Raw genomic sequence first — 19143 nt, forward strand, 5'->3', positions numbered from 1 at the left:
GGAAGGTGTTAAATTTCGCTCATTCGATCAGCTCAGTCGCGTGAGGAAATTTCATTCTTTGTGTTACATATATCGATCAACTGCTGTTTGTTGTTCTTGAGCAAGCTATCTGAACAGATACATATACATATACAGCACATTGTATTGTTTATCTCTATTACATATACTATAACTATATTCTAGATATATATAAACATGTTCTTTGGATACTACGACTCTTGTGATACAATGCACTCAAACTCATCATCTCCGACTTTGATTGATGTTAGCCATGTGTCACACTTCACATCATCATCAACATCATCATCACCGTCATCACCAACATCTTCACCATCATCGACTACTACTACAACAGATACAGTATACACAATGGATGAGGTCAGGAGACATAAATCAGTCGATGATCTGTGGGTCGTTGTACATGATAAGGTCTACGACCTAACACACTTTGTCAAGGATCACCCAGGTGGAATGTCTGTCATCATGGGTGAGGCTGGAAAGGATGCCACACTCTCATTCGAAGGTATGTAGTTGTCGTATGCTCGATGAGATGGGTGTCGAGTCAATCTAACTGTGTCACACAACATTAGACATTGGACATAGTTACACTGCTTATAACTTGTTGGAGAAGTTTAAGATTGGAGTATTGGCACCAAGGTCATTGGGACAACGTTCTACAACATCATCAAGTGCATCTTCATCATCATCGACTACAACTACATCACCATCACAATCATCATCATCAACAACTATTACGTCAACCTATCGAAGGAACGAATAATCATCATAATCATTTTATAACTTTGATTGATTGAGTTGACAAGAGGAATATAACAGTTCTTCTTGGATACCAACTCGTTCAATCAATCAATCAATCAATCTTCAAATGTCACAACACATCAACCTACAATAGACATCTTCCCAAGTTGTCCTAGAAGGAGTGACTCTGTCTGTGCTTTAGCCAAGTTGCCAACCAACCACCACACATGCAAAGCCAGAACCACCCAGGATGGCCTCGCGTTGGGTCTTCCCAACACAACGATATTATTTTGACTTGAATGAAAACAATTTGATGTTGGATGGTCCATGATCCATCACACTCACACTCACAATCATGCATCATAACCTACTACTGAAATGAAGTGTGATGATGGCTTATCTGAATTGCCACGCCTCGCAGTAAACAAGGTTATCATAGTACCAACGTTGCCAGAGAGGGAGAGACCAATGCAATTGCGGGTCTTAATTAATAAACGGCCTTATCTGAGGCCTTCACTCGGTATTCATTCAATCATTCAATCATTCAATCAATCATTTTATAACTACTATTACTACTTTTAAACAAATAATCAATAATGGGAGATAAGAAGACATCTATTCCAGAGAAGTTGTTACAGATTTACATTATATTCTGTGCCATCGCATTAATAGTATGTGATCATGATCATTTGGATCACACAGGCTGGATCATTCAATCATTCTTACTCATTCAATCAACCCGATCAAACAATCAAACATAGTGCCTGACGATTCCATTTTGGATATACATGAAGTATGCTGCTGATGATAGTGCATGGGTTGCATTCGCAATCTACATCATATCGGCCATCATCTTGATCATCTTGGCCATCATCGGTATATTTGGATCAATCAAGAAGAACCAAACTTTGTTGCTCTATGTATGTGTTCAAAGTTGTCCACATGATCGCCCACTACCTGGACTGATGACAGACTTACTAATCCACATTCATACTACATATATAGTTCGCTTTGGTCAACATTGTAATGTTGGCATTTGGTATTGCACAACTGATTGTCACTGCACAGAACCTTAAGAACTGCTCCAATGATGGAAGCAACAACTTTAGCTTCCTCTGTTCAAAAAATACCTCTGGTTACTATGTACCAGTGGCTCTCCTTCTCTTTATCAATGTATGTTCATTTAATCCATCAGTCCATCCAGTCCATCCATTCAATCAATCAATCAATCTAACACCCGATCCTCCACACCCTCCAACCAAATCACTTTTAGTTGACTGGCGCTATTGCATCATTGATTCTCAGATGGCAGCAGGATAAGGACACCCCAGGCAACTACTACTAAGGTGTTATACATGTGTGTGTCTGTTTGTATATGGTCATGGATCATTCATTCATTCATCATTGGTATCATCCGTTGTTGTTTACCTAAAAAACAACGGCATTGCATCAATATTTCAATCAATCACAATCATAATCACCTTTATTGTACAATAGGCCTACCTTGTCATAATCATATAAACATTAAAATCCTATTTATTCTTTACCCTTATCCCTTATCCCTTGACCTTGTCATCAACATCCATTTGCCCTGGCTCACAAACAAACTCACCTATTTTCAGATAAATCATAAAAACAATCACATTTAATTTGAAGATGATGGTGTGAGTGTTGTTGTAAAGTTGGCACTTCACCACCAACACATTAATTGTTAACCATCTAGAGTCAGTCATTCAATCAATCAATCAATCGATACATTCATACATATACATACTTACAGACAAACAAACAAACAAACAGACAAATATACAGATCTTCAAGATCATTCAATCAAACAAGCAATCAAATTAACAAAAGAAGAAGAAGAAAAAGAAGATGAGACAAGAGGCTCAGGTGCCTATTGTACAGAAGACATACTATGATGAGTTGTATATTCTAGCAGACAGTGACAAGGATGGAATGATCGGTTTGAAAGATGCTGGTTTCTTTAGAAAGTCAGCATTACCCGATGAGACATTGCGCGAGGTATGTCATATCATATCATATCATTGTCTCTAAGATGTGACACAATGACCTCTCTAACATTGATCATCATAGATTTGGCAGTTGGCTGATGTAAAGAATGGAGTATTGGACATTGAGGACTTTATCGTTGCACTAAAGTTGATCTCATTGGCACAGCTTGGCGCACCAATTCAACTGGACAGCATTAGAGCCATGCCAGTTGTACCACCTCCCAAGTTACAAGATGTTGCTTCCATTCAATTCGATGTATGTGTACATCCCTGCACTCGCTCACTCATGTGACTGACCCAACCAACCGATCAATCAACCAATCATCATCATAGTGGGTAGTACCTCCCAATGAGAAGAACAACTATATAGATATATTCACAAAGAATGACGAGGATGCAGATGGATTCATTAATGGTGATCAGGCCAAGGTTATATTCAGCGCGTCTAGATTGCCGAGCAAGTTGTTGGGTCATATCTGGTTCCTGTCCGATATGAATGGCGATCAGAAGCTCGATTGCCAAGAGTTCATCATTGCCACCTTCTTGATACGCTCTCTGCTGAAAGGATATGAGTTGCCAACTCGTCTTCCCGACTCACTCATCCAATCATCGCGTTACATCAGCAACGCTGGAGTGCCCTCACCCAAGATACCCGATTGGTTGATCCCGCCCGCCGAGAGGATCATCTATGAGGACGTCTTCAACAAGAATCAACAGAATGGTTCAATCAATGGTATGTCTATGTTGTTCGCTCAATCACTCGATCACTCAATCACTTACTCAATTAATCAATAGCCATGCAAGCAAAGGGATTGTTTGAAAAGTCTGGACTGCCGATGCAGGACTTGAGACAGATCTGGGACCTGGCCGATTACAATCATGATCAACTGTTTGACAAGCAGAAGTTTGTCATTGCCATGTTCCTCATTAGCCAGAGGAAGAAGAAGAAGGAGTTACCAACAACACTCCCTGTTGTACTATTAGAATCATCAAAGTCAACGTTCCAGCCAATGTCAATCGTCGCACAGTCGCCCAATGTTGTAAGTATCTTTGATCCATTTGATCGTTTGCCATGTCCATTCACTCACTCGATCAATCAATCAATATAGGAGTCACAAGTTAGCGACGCTGTCAAGTCTGGAAAGTATAACTTTGACTTGGATGACATTGTTTCAAAGACAACGCCAGTGGCTGGCGCCACTCCAATGAGTAGCCAGTCAGGTTTGGTTGGTGAGGATGATCATTCAAAGTCCGTTACCAAGTCTCCTGTTTCGATGGTGTCAGCAGTCGCGCCACAGGCAACCATGCCTCAGCAGCAGCTGTCAGCAGCAGCTCAATTCCCCATTACTATCCCGCCACCTCAACAGCAACAGCAGCAGCAACTGGCATTGCCACCCCAGCAGCAACAAGCACAGCCACAATCACAACAACTTCAACCAAGTGCTCAACAAGCACAGTTCCAGAACTTTGTAAGTCCATGGACATTCTGTTGATCGATCAGCCGACTAACCTTGACGCGACGAACCATGCAGCAAATCACACAGACAAAGGAATCGATCGAGAGAGTTAGACAACAGACTGCGGAGAAGGATAGATTGTTGAATGATCTTAGGAAACAGTTCATTGAGGAGTCCAATCAATCGATTGAGATGAACAAGGCATTGCAGGTAGAGTCATTGGCGCTTGATGAGACACTGAAGCAGATCCATGAGCACGAGGAGAAGCTGGCCGCACAGAGACAGAGCAACATTCAGATCAAGGAGAGGATATCATCGACGCGTGTCGACATCAAGGCGGCCAACTCGCAGTTGGACCAGATCACAAAGATGCTCAAGGATAAGTCGGCACAGTACGAGGAGGAGAGCGAGAGTCTGGCAATGCTCGAGAGCGACCTGGGCGACAAGCAACAGGAGTTGGTGAGGTATCAGAAGGAGGTGGAGGCGTTGGCCAAGTCGATAGAGGCGCTCAAGCAGCAAAAGGTGGAGAGGCGTCAGGAGATGGTGCAGACCAACAAGGCGGTGGTCGATGCCAAGGCTGATGTTAAGCGTCTGAACGAGGAGTTCAAGCAGTTGAAGGTGCAGCAGACCATCTCGCCACCAACGACCACGACGACCACTACGACCTCGACAACCTCCCCAGCGTCTGTCGTCAAGATGTCGACGGATAGCTTCACTAGCGCGCCCGTCACGGCTCCGGCACAGACAGAGAGCACCGACGATGGATGGTCGTTGTTTGAGACCATCAAGGTCCAGACCGTCACTCCAGTCTCGTCGCCAATCGTGGAGAAGTCTTCGACCACTACTACAACTGCTACCACCACTACCAATCCACTAAAGGCATCGGGTGCCAACAGTGTTCAACAGCCACCAGCAACCGCGACCAGCAGCAACAACAACAACTTCTTCTTCAACGATGACAAGTTCAACTCATTCGACAATGATCAGTTCTCGTTCAGCAGCACGTTGCCCAACCCGTTCAACACGACGGCCAGCGATGACTCTTCCTCACTGTCGCACAAGGCTGATGCGGGCTCAGAGTTGTCGTTCACAGACCACTCCAACCTGTTTGGCAACAGCACATTCGGTCCAGCCAGCAGCAGCTTCGACACATTCGAGGCATTCCAATCGGCCAACGATCCATTCGGCTCATTGATCACCAACCCAGGCTTCTCGAACCAAGACACATTCATCAAGTCCCACTCCCATGTGGCGGCGCCCAGCAACCAGCCAAGTTCATCGAGCACTGCCGCCACGACGACCTCGACCAACAACCTCTTTGCCAGCGAGCCAATCACATCGTCGGTGGTCGTGACGCCCAATTCAAAGAGCGATAGTGTAACAAAGGATAACGTGGCCGACATGTTCACGACGGTTGTCGGCACCGAGACAGTCGGCTTTGAGGACTCGTTCGACGACAACTTCCACGTTGCCGCCGTGGTGCCATCGACCGAGCCAACGCCATTCAACACACCATTCAACAGTGTGACCGCTGACGATCTGTTTGGATCCACACCATTCGGTCCTGTTACCACCACCAGTGGCAATGAACAACCAAACATCTCAGCCATGGCAGCAGCCAATTCCTCCTTCTTCTTTGACGACACATCCTTCACCGAGCGGTTCTCCAGCAACAATGTCTTTGCCACAGCATTCGAAGACACATCATTCAATCCAACAAACTAAACTAATTCCCATTCATTCAAATGATTTAAAGTGTTTGTGTCTGTGTGTCTGCGAGGGTATGCCTGTGTCTGTGAGGGTATGTCTGCGAGGGTATGTCTGCGAGGGTATGTTTCAAAAAGTGAGGTCGGGTGAAAGCTGTCCATTCATGAAAGTGAAGTGTGGGTACCTGTTGAACACAACTTCGCTCATTATCCCTTCAACAATAACTCCAACTCCTACTACTCCTACAACAATAATAACAACAAACATATCAATCACAGTTTGTTCAATCAATCAAACTGATTGACTTTTCCAAAATTCAATCATTCATTCAATCAACAACAACAAACAAACAAACCAAACAAACAATCAACCAATTATTATTTATTTATTTATTTATAGCATTGGACATTTGATACAATCAATCAAACGGACTGACAAGATCTTGGAAGCTTATGGACATTCATTGTTGGACAACGGACCTCTCATTATCATCAATAATATCATCATTATCTCTATCGCACTCTACATCATCATTGACTACACTTCAGTATCAGCATCAACAACAGCAACAGCAACAGACATAGTACTCTGTTCATTCATATATGCTTCGCATGGAGTCGCATACAAGAGTTGTTGGTGCGCATCATCAACATCATCATCATGCTCACCACCAACAACCACAACAACAACCGACACATAACAAACTTATACAACAGCCTCCACCACCATCTCTATCTGCTCCACTATTGTCTTCTCATTTACATCATATCATTAGCAGCAACAGGCCGACGAACCTACCAACCTCCTCATCGTCGTCATTGTCCACCTTGATACAGCCTCCGCACAGCAGTAGCCAAATCAGCAACATAATGAACATGACTCTGAGCAACACGAGTAGCACGAGCAGTCAGTCGGGTGTGTTGGGCTCAAGCTCAGTCTCAAGCTCTGGCTCTGGCTCTKGGCTCACCAAGGATAAGTGGCAGCCAAGATATCGAGCATGTAAATAGCAATCAACTCCCCAGTCTCAGAGGCAACAGACGTATCAGCAACAGCTACAACTACGGCAGTGGTAGTGGGTACAACAACAACAACAAGTCAACATGTATTTATAGTAACAGCAACAGCAGCACAAGCAGTAGCAGCAGTTGTAGTAGTAAGAGCAGCAGCAGCAGCAGCAATAGTAGTAGTAGTAGTAGTAGTACAGGCAAATGCAATGATGATTGCCAACATCAACAACCACACCGTATATATGATCCAAGTAGTATCACAACAACAACTCAACCATCATCTTTATCAACATCATCAACATCATCATCATCATCTTCATCATCTTCGCATCATCATCAACATCATCAACATCACCAACATCATCACCATCATCAGAGCAAGAAGCGATCACGAGACTTCATTGAACCCGAACAACCAAGGGGCGGCCTACCCACACTCTCAACCGTTCAGGACAACACAAACGGCAGCAGACAGGGCCAGCCCCCACTGTCCTTCTCACCAGTGTCTCGCACAATGTTCAGTCGCTCACTCCAGGAGATACCTGGCCTAGCAACTAGCAGTAGCGATGATGACCATATCCTTGATGACTACGATGAACAACTAAGCCAAGATAATGACACGGATGATCAAGTAGGAGACGATGAGGATGATGAAGACGATGACGATATGATACTTCACGATCCATTTGAGCTCGAGGCCCATCCCTCTGAGTCATTGGGTACCATCAACAGATACCTTGACATGATCAGAAATGTAAGTCGTCGTCGGACATGAACAATATCGAACCTGCGACGCGCACATATTAACATTCAATCATTCTCTCTATCAATCAATCAGAAGAATGGTGCACCATCTTTGTATAAACCAGATGTACATATACCTACTAGCGGCAACTTTGGCCGCCCTGACTCTCCATGTTTCGCGACGTCTTCCGCTCCATTGTCCAGTAACGATCACGGCGCATCACACATGGCTCATCCTTCATCACCATTGCCATCTTCACCACCTTTATCATCATCACAACAATCACAACAATCACAACAATCTCAACAATCACTTTACAACAACAGGATTGGTGGCAATGGCGGACAGGACCTGGGCAGAGTAGAGTTCAACTTGGAACAGATGAAGATATTTGATGAGGACGATCCAGAGTTGATTGAACTGAACACGCCTCACTGCAGCGAGTTGGATAATCATGCTCCGATGCCATTGGGCGTCAGATCCTTTGCCAACTCTCAGCGTCAGTCCTATCAGTTGTCGCCCATCGAGTCTGTCATGGTGAGGTCCAAGAACCCAATGGCACCATTCCTTCTTTATGGTCATTCAAACAGTAGCTCATCATTAGCAGACACTAGTTGTGGTGGATTGGATGACACTACTGACCGTGATGACGACAATGATGAAGACAGTGATGATGAGGAGCTAGCCTCCTTTACACCATCATCCATCAACACAATCAAACCATCAATATACAGGGGTATAACCAACTACTGGCGGCCAATCAGTGGCAACAGCACCAACAACAATAACAACAACAACTCTGACAACTCAAGCTCCAACAACTCCAACTCCAACCATATATTCAACCGCGAGTCACCATTCCACAGCACAATCTCAGCGGCTGCAGCAGATAGCAATAACAGTTGGTACCGAGGCAGTAGGTAGCATCACAAAGGGGAAGGTATATTGTAATAAAATGTACACCTTTGGAAAGGACCTATCACATCATCATTCATCTTTCATCATTGCTTCGTCTTCTAGAGACCAAGATGCTGCTCTGCCATGCGTGTGCCATCAATCCTTGCCTTGATCTTGGCAAAGGCAATGTCTCGACTGGTGGACTGGTCGTCGCAGAAGGGGGAGAAGCCACAGTCGTCTGTTGTGCCAATCTGATTAATCGGTATGTATTTGGAAATCTCCAGGATGGTGTCGCACACCTCTTCAGCGGTCTCGACACGAGGGTTGATCACATCGGTGACGCCAAAGAACAAAAGCTGATCGGGCTTCACATTTTCCCTGACGCATTCAAGCACACGCTTCCTATCGATCTCCGAGGCATACTGCAAGTAGAAGCGCTTGACATTGATGTTAAACAACGTTGGTAGTAGACTGAGGTAGTCAATGTCGGCACTGTGAGTGGAATCCATATCACCGCCTGGACAGGTGTGGATGCCCAACTTGGCTCGCTCCTCTGGCGTGAAGCGGTTGAACACTTGGTTGTTGAGATCGACGAATGATCTCAGCAGAGCGCCACTTGGATCAAGCTTGAGCGAGAGTCTCAGCTCGGTGGCGTCAATCTGGACGACATGTGCGCCTCCCTCCAAAGCCTTTCTAATGTCCTTCTCCACCTCGTTGAGCATGTCAGCTATGAATGCAGTCCTGGGATAGCCTGGAATCTCGCGATCCATTGGATAGAGCAGACTCATTGCGCTGGCAGAGATAATTGGCACCTTGATCAAACAGTCTCCCGTAGCGCATTGACGACACTTGTCCAGGTACTCTCGGGCATAGCGGTTGTATTTGAATGGTAGGTTCTGACCAGAGAGCACGGGCAGCTGACGCTTGTGGTTGTCAGCGAAAGGGATCTCGACACCACCGCCCTGCAGCTGATTCGATCCCTGGATGGGATAGGTAAGGAAAGATGGCTTCAGTTGCTCTCCATCTGTGATCACCTTTGAGCCTGTCTCAATGAATCTTTGAACAGTCTCTGCCAAGGCCTTGTCATACATTAGCTCGGGTGGTTGATTGCCACTAAGTATTGGTTCCACCAGGTACACTGGTCTTGGAATGCTTCCAATTGGTTCTGATTCAATAGGCATACTTATATTTACTAATTGTTGTTTATTTGTTTTATTGTATTGTATGTATGTATTGTAGGTTTGATTTGTTGACTTGTCTACAATGATTAATGACTTAGATATGATGTGCACTTCACCATCACCATTATGATGTTAATGGTTTAAACCATCGAATTGATAGACAAGTTGGTAGAGTATGAATGGTATTGTGGTTGAACCTCCTTCCTTGTTGGGTAGGGTTGCCAACCACATTTGGACCATCAACAGGCGAGGGTATTGGGGCTCAAGCTCAAAGTTAGTCTCATGGCCCTGAGGGCTATATTGGGCAAGAGTTTGACACCTGTGTAACCTTTGATTGGGGCTCTCCTGTCACTCAATCAATCAATTCTATTCATTCAACCAGATACCTAACATTGGTAACAAACACTGAGTTGTAATTGTTATTGTTGTTATTATAACCATGCAGCCCAACCATTATACATCTCTGATAGATTCTTAAGATCGGTAGCTTCTTGGATCAAACTTGTAACTTGTCCTTCGATGGACAGAGGAAGACCAATGTTGGCCGGTAGTCCCTGAAGCTCTCTGTCAATGTTGTTAATGATCTCCAAGGCCTTGTCATTCTCGTTGCCACCCTTGCCTTTCCATTCGACCAAAGGATCATAGACGAAGGTCTCTAGCAGACTCATCAGAGCTTCGCGGTTCGCTCGCAGTAGACGGAGAGTATGCTCGCAGACGATCCTGAACGTGCCTTCGACGCCACTGACACCGCATGCGTCCACCATGTTGCGCGTGAGACGGAATGGCACGCGCTCGGGTACCGTAAAGGTCTTGCCCTTCCAAAAGACGCAGTTGATGTCCACGTGCAGACACTCGCCATTAGTCGTGTCAAAGAGGATGTTCTCACCGTGACGGTCGCCCAGGCCGATCATGCTGCCCACCATCGAGCAGACGGCTGTCGTCTTGGTATAGCTGTTCCTCGCGTCGAGCCATGCGGATGGGTCGGGGAACGTCTTGAGGAACCACTTGTAGAAGACAGGGGGGGCGAATGGCAGGATGTGCTTGGTGAGGATGTCGTACTTGGGGATGATGGCAACTTTAGGGTTATCTGTAGCGTAGTACTCGCGGATCTTCTTGTTGTCGGGGAAGTTGGGCACCTGCTTGTAGAGGTCGGTGAGGATGTTGCGCAATCCAGTCAGGTTGGACACCCATTCAATCATACCACACAACTCGTCGAGCGGCACGACTGAGTAGGTACGGATGAGCAGACGACGGCGACGGCAGTGCGGGTCCTTCTTGAGCAGTTTGTTAACCATCAGACTGAACTCCATGATGCGGCTGTCCTTGCGCAGGTCGTCTTTGGGTTTGCAGAGGAAGATGTGGCGCTTGCCCTGTGAGCCGATGATTGTGATCTTCTTGGGCTTCTGCATCGATGGCATGATCTCGATCTGGTCCTCGAAGCCTTGGATCGTCGCCACCTTGGGGTCGAACAGCTGGAAGTTCTCTTCGTACCTACCCGAGGGTGGGAGCACCGGGCGGAGTGATGCCTGAAGGGGCACGATCACCGAAAGGTTCTTCATTGCCCAGAGTTCCTTGAAGTCCGTGGACATCTTGATGATCTTCTTGCCAGCATCATGGTCACAGAGCGCGATGAAGTACTCGGACAGCCTGGATATCTCGTCGTACGATCGCTTGTTCTCGATGTGATCGACGCACGCCTTCTTGAAACAACGCTGGGCACCCTCCATACGTGCCTTCTCCTTGGAGTTGAGCAGCGAGACGATGAACCAATTGGCCTGTGCTGGATACTCTGTCATAACTTTCACAATGATCATCTCGATCACTTCCAAAGTGTCTGGATTCTTATGAACGATCCTTGATATCAACTGAGGTAGGAACATCAACCATAGGTGTGCTGGTATCTGATTGACAAACTCCTTTACCATAGTCTTGAGTGCCTTCACCTGGTTATCAAAGTTGTTGTTGCTGTTGATCTTTGCCTAAAGTATGATTGATTGATTGATTGAGTGAGTATAGTATGTATGAGTTAGTGATTGGACATCCATCCATCAATTGACTTAACATACACTCTGTCTGTTCTTGTTCTTGTAATCCTTAATCAAATCGCTGTTATCGAGTAGGGTTGATCCGTATTCGGTCCAAACGGTGAGGAACCTGGTCATGGAGTGATAGATGTAGTTGTGTCCTTGTACCAATGAGTTGCCATACGACGATAGGATCTTCTTGGTGTACTTGGTCAAAAGGAGAGGGTCCATCATCGACTTGTTGTTGCTCACAAACAAATTGGTTCCATTCTTCTTGATGTTGGACAACACCGAATCGTAGAACTTGCCCAAGTAGAAGTGTCCTTTCTCCCAGCTACACGTTCAGGTCCCAGGGTTAGTATTCAAACATGTTTGATTGAGTGAATGATTGATGGTACATACTTGAAGAGACAGGCTTGCTTGTAATGATTGAGTAGTTCGGCATGTGAGGATCCACATTGTTGTTTCCATTTGGCGAGCAGGAGATGGGTCTTGGCAAGGATTGGATCATTGTGTCTCATGGCTGCTTTGTTTGGTTGGAATTGTGGTTGGCCAGTTGGTCCATTGGGACCGCCCATGGCACATAGTGGACCAAGGATGCTGATGGCCTCGTTGGTCTGACCCTTGGCAAAGGCAAGCTTGGCGCGCTCCATAAAGTATGGACGGTCCTCAATCAAACGTGGTGCCAGCAATGCGTTGGCGGCGTTCTCAAACTTGCCCTCGTGTCTGGAGTACTTGGCTATGCGAAGCCAGCATTGTGTGGTGTCGGCCTGATGATTGAAGATCTCGAGGATCACACGATGCACCGTGAGGATGGGCTCGCGAATGAGTGTCGATGGCTGGATGACCTTGAAGCGCTCATTGAGCTCGGTAATGACGGCCGTCTCTGACGTCTTGTTCGAGAGGTTCCAGCTCAGCTCAATGTCCTTGAGGATGTGCAGCTGTGTGAGGTAGGTGTAGCAGCGGTGATGCGAGTCCAATGACGCGGCGGCCAGGTTCTGTGTGAGGTCGGCGCGCGCCTGGTACAGGTGCGCCACAAACTCCCGCTCATTGCGTCGGTAGAGGTCCAGTAGGATCTGGCCAATCGATACGTCAAAGTTAGGCTCATACGGCTGCTGCAGCTTGGCCTCGACCGTCTCCCACTTGGACAGTCTCCACGCGGCCTCAATGCTGTACGAGTTGTATTGCTGTGCGATTGTGCTGTTTCCATGATGTTGTAGCAGTGTTTGATCCTCTGTGGCCACAGCCTTGAGTCCTTCAGCCATAATAAGTACTGATTCGTGATGGCCCAAATGGAACAAGCTGCGTAGCTGGCCAAGCTTGTACTGCACGTTATTCGGATCATTGTTGCAGGCGGTAGAGTAATAAACGAAGCACTCACTCCATGCGCCCCTGCTCTCAAACTCCATGATCTTCTCATCAAACGATGGATTGGTATTGAGCAATGACAATCCGACCAATCCATCAATGTCATTCAAGTCATGATATATCTTCTGCAATGTGGTCATGTTGTTGTTGATCACCAACTCCCTGCTTTGATTCCTTTGTGTGAATTATGATGCATTAGTGATGCGTTTGGCATGTGACTGATCATTGATTACTGGACTTACTTGGTATCGATCTCCTTCCTGATGTATGACTCCATGTGAAGAAGTGATGAGGATAGGGCACCACAGCGGAGTGAGGCGGAGGATAGCAGGAGCTCGGGGATGCCTCCAAGGAAGGTCTCGATGGTGTTAATGGCGTTGGGGGTGTTGGATGAACTCTTGGGCGACACCTTCTTGGCGTTGGTAACATCCTTCATCTTCTTGTTGCGACCGTCCACCCAGCGTGTGAGTGCCGTTGTAATCTCAAACACTCGCTGTGTGCACATCTGGCCATTCTCCGATGACAGGTCCGTATCATTCTTGAGTACCTCTAGCATCTCCACTTGGATACCCATAATATCGTCTTGCGTGCCAAACTCAAACACGTTCATGATCAAGTATGGCAACAAGTAATGACATATCTTGACGTAGTCCCTTATGATTCCACTGAGTGAGAGAGTGATGGCTGAGGGTTAGTGAGGGTTGGGGAATGAGGGAGAGGGCAATAACATACCGGCATGCATTGAATATTGGCTCGTAGGAACCTTTGGTATGCTTGATGAGGTCGATGACCCAGCTGGACAGCCACTTCTTGTAAAGGACTTTGGGCTTGAAGAATGCACCGTCACGCTCGGCGGTGGGCTTGGCATCGGTCAATGAGTACTCTGATGTGAGGTAGGGCATGAGGATCTCCTTGACCTCATTGTTAAAGTGATTCCACAGGTCCTTGCCCTCTTGTGTTCGGTTCATTGGCTCAGCTACACATCCACATGTCTTGAGAATCTCCTGTATGGCATAGGCTGCACGGTCTTGTGGTGTGGGGTTGCTGGGCGAGCCAACAAAGCGGACAAGATACTCCACGATGAGGTCCTGCGCGATGGTAGATCGGTTCTTCTCCTCGAGCGCTTCGCTGCGCAGTGTAAAGTCAAACTTCTCTGGATCGATGGCGCCCAGCTCGCCCAGACACTCGGTGAAGGCCACTTGCACCTTCTGGAAGGGGTCGCGGCATCCAATCAGCAGTGCCTTGGTCAGCACCGAGATGATGGGAGTGCCAGTGCCGTCCAGTCTGAGATTGTTGACGACCAGGTGATGGAGCTCGCTGCGGTGCTCGCGTAGTATGCTGCGCAGTCTGTTCAAAGTCATGACCTTGACGTCGATGCTCTCATTGTCAAACAGCTGCATGAGCAACGTGATCTGCTGCAGGTAGGGCATGTTTCCAGTCGACTTGTTCAGCACCTCGATCACCTTGTGCAGGGCGGGGTAGTCGCGTGGCAAGAAGGGGATCGTGTGGAAGAATGGCTGCAGGCTGGCGCCCTTGGTGATGATCAGATACTCAAAGATCTCGGCCGCGGCTTCTTGATTGCCAGGGACAAAGGGCAGCACGGAGAATAGGATGAGATTGAGGATGGGGCCGACCGAGTTGATGTCCAGCTTCTTGACAAACTTGGACCAGATCTGGATGGCCTTGAGCTCGAGCGGGGTCTTGAGCGTGAGCTTGAGGAATGCCATGATCTTGGGCCGGAATGAGTTGACCGCGTAGCCAATGAACTCGAGCAGACGCTCAAACGCGCGCAGCATGCCCTCCTTGTCGGCCATAGTCTTTTGGCGATTGGTCATGATTGATGTGAAGAAGTCCATCGTACCCAGGAAGTCTTTGATGAGGCTGTGCTCAAAAGGCATGGCAGAGATGGGCGCGGTCAGTCGCTGTTGGAGGAGATGGGCCGACTTGAGAGCTGAGACCGCCTGGGCTTCGCGTGCTTCATCACCGAGATTGAGTGTGAGTTGGTAGATGAAGCGACGAGGTACCGACTGGATGAGTGCGGTCACATCCCTGTCGACCTTTTCAGCTACATAGGTGATGGTGCTGGTCAGTGTCTCCTGGATGGTGCACGTCATGAAGATGTGTTCAAAGACCGAGCAGATGAGCAGGTCGGACTCGGCCACGCTCTTGAGGTCAAAGTAGCGCTTCAGCTCGTTGAGCACGTCCTCGCACTTGCCCGTGAACAGGCTGGGCAGCACGTAGGGGACGGTGATGTTGATCAGCGCAGACAGATTGGTCTTGAGCACTCGCGAGGCCAGCTCCTCCAGCACCGTCACATTCTTGGCCAGGTGCATAATGATCAGCGGGTAGAGTGTTGGCGCGAGGTAGTTGATCAACTGCTTGGTTGTCATGGTCTTGCTGCGCGTGACCTGCTCCAGCTCGTCAAAGCCCAGACCGCGCAGCAGGGGCGTACGGCCCAGACATTCGATGAGATTGCAAATGATGAGCAAGAAGTACGATGTGTCAATGTCGATCAGCTTGGCGAGCTTTCCAAACAGGCTCACCATTGACGCTATGACGCCCTCGCTCACACCAGAGTCGCTCGGCCACATTGGCCTCAATCGCTGGAATAGCGGCATCAATGTGATGTCCTTGGAAACAGACGTGTCGCGCTTGACCAGTGTGATGATGCATTTGATGATCGCACGACGAATAATCTCATCATTGTCTCTGAGCAACGAGAAGTGATCGTCCAAGAATCTGCCAACAAACTCGCTTTTGACAATGTTTGATTGATGGCCAATGTATGATCGCAATGTGTTGTTGATGTAGTGATACCTGAGAAGCGGAGATGAATTCCCGTCGTCGAGAAGTGTACTAAACAGTGGGCCACCAGCTCCAGCACCCCCAGTGCTGTCACTGCCGTCACTGGGAGACATGGGCTTGGCGACGACAGGCACCGGCTTCAGATGGATCAGCATGAGGTCGTCCTGCTTGCGAAACTGGCAAGGACAGCGCGGGTACCAGATGGTCTTGGTGCAGCCAGAGTTGAGTAGTGGGCTGTTGTCGACCAGACTGTCAAAAGTGAAGGGGCGCTGAGAGATAACGTTGGTCTTGTTGATGACCACTTCGGCAGGGTAGCGCTTGGCAAACTCGGGTGAGATCTGGAAGTTGCAGTGATCACCCTGGATACAGGACAGGTGGCCAGTGATGAGTGCGATCATCTGGAGTATTAGCGGGTCGCTTGTGTTCCTACATTCGCCCACCAACTTGTTGAGCGTGTCGATGGTTGTCGCGATGATAGAGTCGTTGATCGCGCTGTTTGTGCTCGTCAAACTGACCAAGAACAAGGGGATGAGTGCAATAAAGTCCAATGATACGCGAAGACTCTGAGGTGTCTGGGCCGTTGGCAGCAGGGACTTGAGCGCCTGCTCATAGATCAGTCGACGCTCTTCAAAGTAAAAGGTACTTGGGGTCCAGGCCAAAAGGGCCATGCACTGGACTTTGATTGACTCAAAGTCTTTGGGGTCGGCGGCCTTGAATATGAGCGAGTGGTTCCATGGCAAGAATGAGAGATTGAAGATGCAGTCCAACGTGAACTTGAACTGGCTGCCCAGCGATGAGGTCAGGTCGATGTTGGGATGCACGACATCCATCAGCACATGAAGACACAGCGCCAGCATCTGAGACACGACGGCGATCTGCCCGCCCGTCAGTTCCTTCTGCGCGATGACCACCTCGTAGAAGTCGTTGATGTGCTGGATGAACAGTTCGAGTAGGTTGTTGAGGTTCTCGTGGTACTCCTTGCAGATGCGGAACACCGTGCCAAAGCTGCAGACAAACTGCGAGATGCGCGTCAGGCTCGCTGGCGTGGCGTTGGCAAATGTGTCAAAGGGGAAAGACTGCGCCAGCAGCAACAGACGATTGAGGAGCACCGATGAGAACTGGTCGATGGTACCATTGATGGTGACGCGATTGTCGATCGAGTAGTCAAACACCACCTTGAAGCACTTATACAGCTCGCTCTGTATCTGATCATCGTTGAGAAACGGAAGCATATTTACAATTGACAGATGTACTGGCGGTGACAGTGATAGCAGGCGTTGATATAGTTGACAGAAGGTTCGCTATATGATGGTCATTGTTAGTGAGTGTGGCCAAGTCTTGGTCATGGTCATTGATTGTCTTTGGCTTACCTTCAGTGGCGTGGATTTGCTCGTGGATAGGATGTAGGTAATGCGTTGGACAATGAGCTCGGCAAAAGAGCAATAGTCCTTGTCGTTGATTGATTGTGAAAGAGTACGAAGAGATTGAGCAAGCTTGTGTTCGGCATCATGATCATTGGATGTCACTACATATTGTAATGTAAGTAGCAACGATTCGAACAGATCAACATTGACGCCTTCAGGTCGTTCATAAGTATAGAATGCATTGATAGTATTGAGAGAGGTCTGGTGCGAGTAGCGATGTAAGTATGATTGATTGATTGATTGAGTGAGAGTTGGATGGAGACACATACTTTGATGAGATATACATTGTTGTTGTAACACTTGATGTTACGTAGGATGTTCGAGACGATGTACCAGTAGGGCGCGATGACACTTGTGAGCATTTGGGTGTTGGACTCGAATGTTGAACATATCGCGTTGAGCATGCCAGCGAGTATTGATATGAGCATGTCCAATGATGTGATTGGTATGATGATGCCATCATTAGCATTTGTTTGTCTTTGTTGTTGTTGGGTGTTCTGTGGCTGTTGTTGTGTACTGCCTCCATCGATAACAACCAATGACTTGTTGTTGACTAGGTTGTCGAGCAAGAGGAATGACATTGATCGTGTGTTGACGAATGATGATGATAGCTCGCAATAACATTTGAGTAGTACGGGGTAGGTGAGCTGCTGCCTCGACATGCACTCGGCCACCTCTTGTAGATCGTTGAACATCGTGGCAGTCTCTGTAATGAACAGCGACAGCACATGCAGGTGTTGGAACAGAAGATTGATGACGGCGCGTATAGTGCTGACGAGGTTGTCGAGCAGAGATGCGTCGCGTACATGTCCGGCACTCGCCAAGAACGGGATGAGTTTGAAGAGGTAGAAGCAGATGGAGTCGGCGTCGCCGATCCACTGGCCATTGGGCAGCTTCTGTATCATCATGCGAATGAGCTGGACGATCTGGTTGACGTCCTGGATGGAGCCCGTCATCATGAGATGTGTGTTGATGAGCTCGGGCAGCAGCGAGCGTATCTGGGCCACTTGCTCCACATGCTTCTGGCTCTGTTTTGCCGCGTTGCCACTCTGTTGCTGTCCACTCTTTTGACGTGCGCTCGAGTGATGATGTTGTTGATAGATGTCCTGTATCAGTGTGACCAATGTAGCTATAATATGATCTTTATCATTGATGTTTGGTGTAGATTGTGCTGCTGCCATTGTTATTATCTGTATCTGTATCTGTTTGAGTACAGCCAGCCAGTCGTGAACTAAACAATGAAAGAATGAACTTTACTTGTTTTCTTGTCCATTCAATTCTTAGAAAAAATCAAAACTTCGGAAAAGTTGAGTGAGTGGGATAGTTCCAACAAGTAGTTGATTGAATCTCTTTGTCGGTCGTCAATTCTCACCATCATTATAAAGACAAATGACAACTTCACACAATCAATGATAATGAGTGATTGATTGAAGGAATGAAGTTTGAGAAGAGAGAGACTTAACAAACAAGGAAAAGATAAGTAGGTACTATATATATTCATTATTCTTTTCTATCCAACTACAAAATAATGAACGATAATAATAATAGAGGATCAACATCCTCTAGTGGCCAATCGGAATTCTTAGAGGTAGCTAGAATGTTTTGTCAATTCTTTGATACTATGTCTAGATTACAGAGAGAGGAAGATAGAGAACAAAGAAAAGCCGATAGGGAGGAAAGAGAAGCGGAAAGGGAGGAAAGAAAAGCCGATAGAGAGGAAAGAAGAAGTGATCAAGTATGTATATTTCCAAATG

The 19143-nt window shown here is 47.2% G+C and overlaps 6 protein-coding genes across 6 annotated transcripts; 4 read left to right on the top strand and 2 right to left on the bottom strand.

Annotated features, from left to right (window-relative positions):
* Positions 1 to 195: 195 nt before the first annotated feature.
* SAMD00019534_110640 (hypothetical protein) lies at positions 196 to 781 on the top strand (the record flags this gene model as incomplete). Its single annotated transcript, XM_012893717.1, has 2 exons — positions 196 to 523; positions 591 to 781. 2 exons carry the CDS (start codon positions 196 to 198, stop codon positions 779 to 781), a joined length of 519 nt encoding a protein of 172 aa, XP_012749171.1.
* Positions 782 to 1355: 574 nt separating this feature from the next.
* SAMD00019534_110650 (hypothetical protein) lies at positions 1356 to 2104 on the top strand (the record flags this gene model as incomplete). Its single annotated transcript, XM_012893718.1, has 4 exons — positions 1356 to 1430; positions 1521 to 1679; positions 1765 to 1932; positions 2033 to 2104. 4 exons carry the CDS (start codon positions 1356 to 1358, stop codon positions 2102 to 2104), a joined length of 474 nt encoding a protein of 157 aa, XP_012749172.1.
* Positions 2105 to 2634: 530 nt separating this feature from the next.
* On the top strand, positions 2635 to 5956 carry SAMD00019534_110660 (hypothetical protein; the record flags this gene model as incomplete). Its single annotated transcript, XM_012893719.1, has 6 exons — positions 2635 to 2784; positions 2857 to 3030; positions 3108 to 3507; positions 3570 to 3814; positions 3884 to 4243; positions 4307 to 5956. The coding sequence occupies 6 exons, from the start codon at positions 2635 to 2637 to the stop codon at positions 5954 to 5956; spliced, it is 2979 nt and encodes a 992-aa protein (XP_012749173.1).
* Positions 5957 to 7154: 1198 nt separating this feature from the next.
* On the top strand, positions 7155 to 8614 carry SAMD00019534_110670 (hypothetical protein; the record flags this gene model as incomplete). Its single annotated transcript, XM_012893720.1, has 3 exons — positions 7155 to 7181; positions 7322 to 7699; positions 7784 to 8614. The coding sequence occupies 3 exons, from the start codon at positions 7155 to 7157 to the stop codon at positions 8612 to 8614; spliced, it is 1236 nt and encodes a 411-aa protein (XP_012749174.1).
* Positions 8615 to 8706: 92 nt separating this feature from the next.
* SAMD00019534_110680 (hypothetical protein) lies at positions 8707 to 9768 on the bottom strand (the record flags this gene model as incomplete). Its single annotated transcript, XM_012893721.1, has 1 exon — positions 8707 to 9768. One exon carries the CDS (start codon positions 9766 to 9768, stop codon positions 8707 to 8709), a length of 1062 nt encoding a protein of 353 aa, XP_012749175.1.
* Positions 9769 to 10199: 431 nt separating this feature from the next.
* SAMD00019534_110690 (hypothetical protein) lies at positions 10200 to 18570 on the bottom strand (the record flags this gene model as incomplete). Its single annotated transcript, XM_012893722.1, has 8 exons — positions 10200 to 11747; positions 11835 to 12126; positions 12195 to 13334; positions 13403 to 13825; positions 13893 to 15914; positions 15978 to 17266; positions 17336 to 17590; positions 17659 to 18570. The coding sequence occupies 8 exons, from the start codon at positions 18568 to 18570 to the stop codon at positions 10200 to 10202; spliced, it is 7881 nt and encodes a 2626-aa protein (XP_012749176.1).
* Between the last annotated feature and the right edge of the window lie 573 nt (positions 18571 to 19143).

Source organism: Acytostelium subglobosum (assembly GCF_000787575.1).
Source record: "Acytostelium subglobosum LB1 DNA, scaffold: scaffold30, whole genome shotgun sequence".
Taxonomy (NCBI): Eukaryota; Evosea; class Eumycetozoa; order Acytosteliales; family Acytosteliaceae; genus Acytostelium; species Acytostelium subglobosum.